The following is a 2,973-nucleotide window of genomic DNA, read 5'->3' as shown; positions in this document are numbered from 1 at the left end:
GAAACCCATCAGTACCATTAGGCAAAGTCAAAATTGGCACAGTTACTAACCTGGTCTTTAACTCTTAGAAGGCAATGTCTCTTTGATCAGTCCAATCAAATAGTGTAGTTTTCTATGTCAATTGGGTGAGTGGCAAGGCAAGTTTGGAAAAATCTTTCACAAATCTGCGATAATAACTTGCAAGTCCCAGAAAACTTCAAACTTCTGATACATTTGTTGGTCTAGGCTAGTCTACAATAGCTTCAATTTTTGTGGGTCAATGGAGATACCATCCTTATTGATGACATGCCCTAAAAATGTCATATTGTCAAGCCAAAATTCACATTTGGAAAATTTTGCATATAACTTATTTTCCCTTAGGGTCTGTAAAGCAATTCTCAGATGATTTTCGTGTTCTTCCCTGCTTTTAGAATAAATCAATATATCATTTATGAACACAACAATAAGCTCATCAGGGAATTGTTTGAACACTCTATTCATTAAGTCCATGAATGTTGCAGGTGCATTTGTTACCCCAAATGACATGACTAAGAATTCATAATGTCCGTATCTAGTTTGGAAAGCGATCTTCTCAATGTCTTCTGCTTTCACCTTTAGCTGGTGATATCCGGACCTATGATCTATCTCAGAGAACACTTGTGCCTCCTGAAGTTGGTCAAATAGGTCATCTATTCAGGGTGGTGGGTACTTGTTCTTGATAGTTACTTTGTTCAACTCATGGTAGTCAATACATAGTCTCAAAGACTCGTCTTCCTTTTTGACAAATAACACAGGAGCACCCCAAGGTGAAGTGCTCAGACAAATGAATTTCTTGTCTAAGAGTTCTTGGATTTGGATTTTCAACTCTTTTAGTTCAAAAGTTGACATTCTATAAGGAGTCTTAGAAATTGGTTGTGTCTCGGGCACTATATCAATGGTGAATTCAATTTCTCTATCAATTAACCCTCCAAGTAGATCATTAGGAAATTCATGTACTACAGAGTTGTTCTCAACTGTAGAGTTATCAGAAGTCACAGTCAAAATGCAACATAATAACCCCGACATCCTTTCCTTAACAACTTTCTAGCTTTCATAAATGAAATCAAATATGGCGGAGGAACTACCCTATTTCCAGTGAAAACAAACTCAGGCATACCAGATGGTCTAAACAAGACAGATTTACTCACACAATCAATAGTGGCACAGTATTTAGTCAACCAATCCATACCCAGAATACAATCAAAATGATCAATGTTCAGGGACAACAAATCAACATACAATGTCATATCACCAATCGTAATATCACATGCCAGATAAACATAAGCACATATCATAGAACCCCCAGACGGTGTAGACATAGATAGTAAACAGTTCATAGGTTCTAATGGTCTAGTTAATTTTCGAGAAAAAGCATATAATACAAATGAATGTGTAGAACCAGAATCAATCAGCGCATAAGCATTCTAAGCATCAATCAGCGCATAAGCATGTAATACCTGACACCACTGATTCAGTATTCTGTACATTCCCAGGTACTAATGCAAAAACCTGACCTTGTTTCAAAGTTTCTCCCCTAATATTAGCTCTCACATTCGTTCTTGGTGCAAGAGTAGATCCGGCTAAACTTGCTGTAGAACGGGTAGTCGTGTCGAGTCTCATCGGGCAATCTCTAATCATGTGGCCTGTTTTGCCACATCGAAACAAGCACTAGATGCACACTGACACATGCCCCTATGTTTCCTTCCACATTCTGGACAAACTGGCATAGACCCACTGCTTTGGCTTGATTTATTTGACGATCTAGTATTTTGCTTCTTTGGAAATGACTGGCCCTTTTTGAAATTGAATCCAGCCCTCTTACCTCTCTATTTAGTTGTTGAAGTTATAGCTTGTTTCTTTGCTGCTAGTATGGCCTCTGTCATCAATGCCCTATCAAGCACTTCCACATAAGTAGGCAATTTCAAGACGCCTACTCGATCAAATACTTCTAGATCTAGTCCTCCCTCAAACTTTTATGCTTTCTTATAATCTATGTCTACCATATGAGGAGCAAATCTGGCCAACTCGGTGAACTTAGCCTCATATTCGGCTTCAAACATCTTCCCTTACTTAAGTTCTTGGAATTCATAAACTTTTCAATCTCTAAAGCATTGGGGAAAGTACTTGTTGTAGAAGATCTCATTAAATTGAGCCCAGATCATATTCCTATTACTATTTCGGATCAATAACCACCATCTCCGAGCTTCATCTTTAAGAGTGTAGGTGGCCAACAAAACCTTTTGAGTCTCAGTACAGGGGAACACTTCAAATAACTTCTCCATTTCAAGTAACCATGTCTCAGCTTTCAATGGTTCAAAACCACCCAAGAAAGTTGGCGGTTTCATCTTTATGAATTTCTGCGTTAGGTTGATGATGTCATTATTATCCAACACAACTTGGACTGGAGGAGGCGGATAAGGCATCGGTTGTTGACTTTGTTGCTATGTTATTGCTTCAGTTAAAGCGGTAATCATTTGTTCCATTCGGCTCATGCGAGCCTCTGAGGATTCACTTACATCATTATTTCTTACATTCTCTATTAGCTATAGGTAAACAAAAGAATAATAAACACAGGAAAATAGTTTTTTTCACAGTGTTTAGAACATTTATTCCCAGTTTATTCGTTTCAAGGTCACATGTTCATGTTCTGATACAGTTTTCTCATGTAGAGAAATTTATACGTATTTACATATCCAGATGGAATGCGTCTAACTCTTACTAGGACATCCTATAGCTCACATGGACTCATGTGTGCGGTATAATGCATGCTCTGATACCACTTTGTCATGACCCAAACCCACCCCTGTAGGTTTAACGTCATAACCGGCCAGTAATCTTGGGATTACCCAAGGCCTCTTAACAAAATAACAAAAATATAAGGGGCTGGGGACACAAGTATACAAAATACAAGATCCATAGAGCTGTGAAGACATACATAAGGCAAATAGGTTTTAA

General features: G+C 38.1%; 1 protein-coding gene across 1 annotated transcript; it reads right to left on the bottom strand.

The window, feature by feature from the left end:
• Positions 1-231: 231 nt before the first annotated feature.
• LOC145822182 (uncharacterized) lies at positions 232-2,441 on the bottom strand. The gene is made up of 4 exons (XM_082918780.1): positions 2,192-2,441; positions 1,476-1,661; positions 907-992; positions 232-645 (listed from the first exon to the last, which is right to left on the bottom strand). Exons 1-4 carry the CDS (start codon positions 2,439-2,441, stop codon positions 232-234), a joined length of 936 nt encoding a protein of 311 aa, XP_082774906.1.
• Positions 2,442-2,973: the final 532 nt, after the last annotated feature.

This window comes from Camellia sinensis, chromosome 3 (genome assembly GCF_055761805.1).
Source record: "Camellia sinensis isolate YWXY chromosome 3, ASM5576180v1, whole genome shotgun sequence".
Lineage (NCBI taxonomy): Eukaryota > Viridiplantae > Streptophyta > Magnoliopsida > Ericales > Theaceae > Camellia > Camellia sinensis.
The sequence above is the reverse complement of the archived record's forward strand: the minus strand, read 5'-3'. Positions and strand labels throughout refer to the sequence as shown.

What these genes read in the sequence shown, in the direction of transcription:
- LOC145822182 (XM_082918780.1), bottom strand. Translation starts at nt 2,441, where the DNA reads ATGCCTTATCCGCCTCCTCCAGTCCAAGTTGTGTTGGATAATAATGAC. An exon ending in TACTGAATCAGTGGTGTCAG is followed by an intron (nt 993 to 1,475) that starts GTATTACATGCT and finishes ATAACTCTACAG; the next exon opens with TTGAGAACAACTCTGTAGTA. An exon ending in TTGAATTCACCATTGATATA is followed by an intron (nt 646 to 906) that starts GTGCCCGAGACA and finishes GACCAACTTCAG; the next exon opens with GAGGCACAAGTGTTCTCTGA.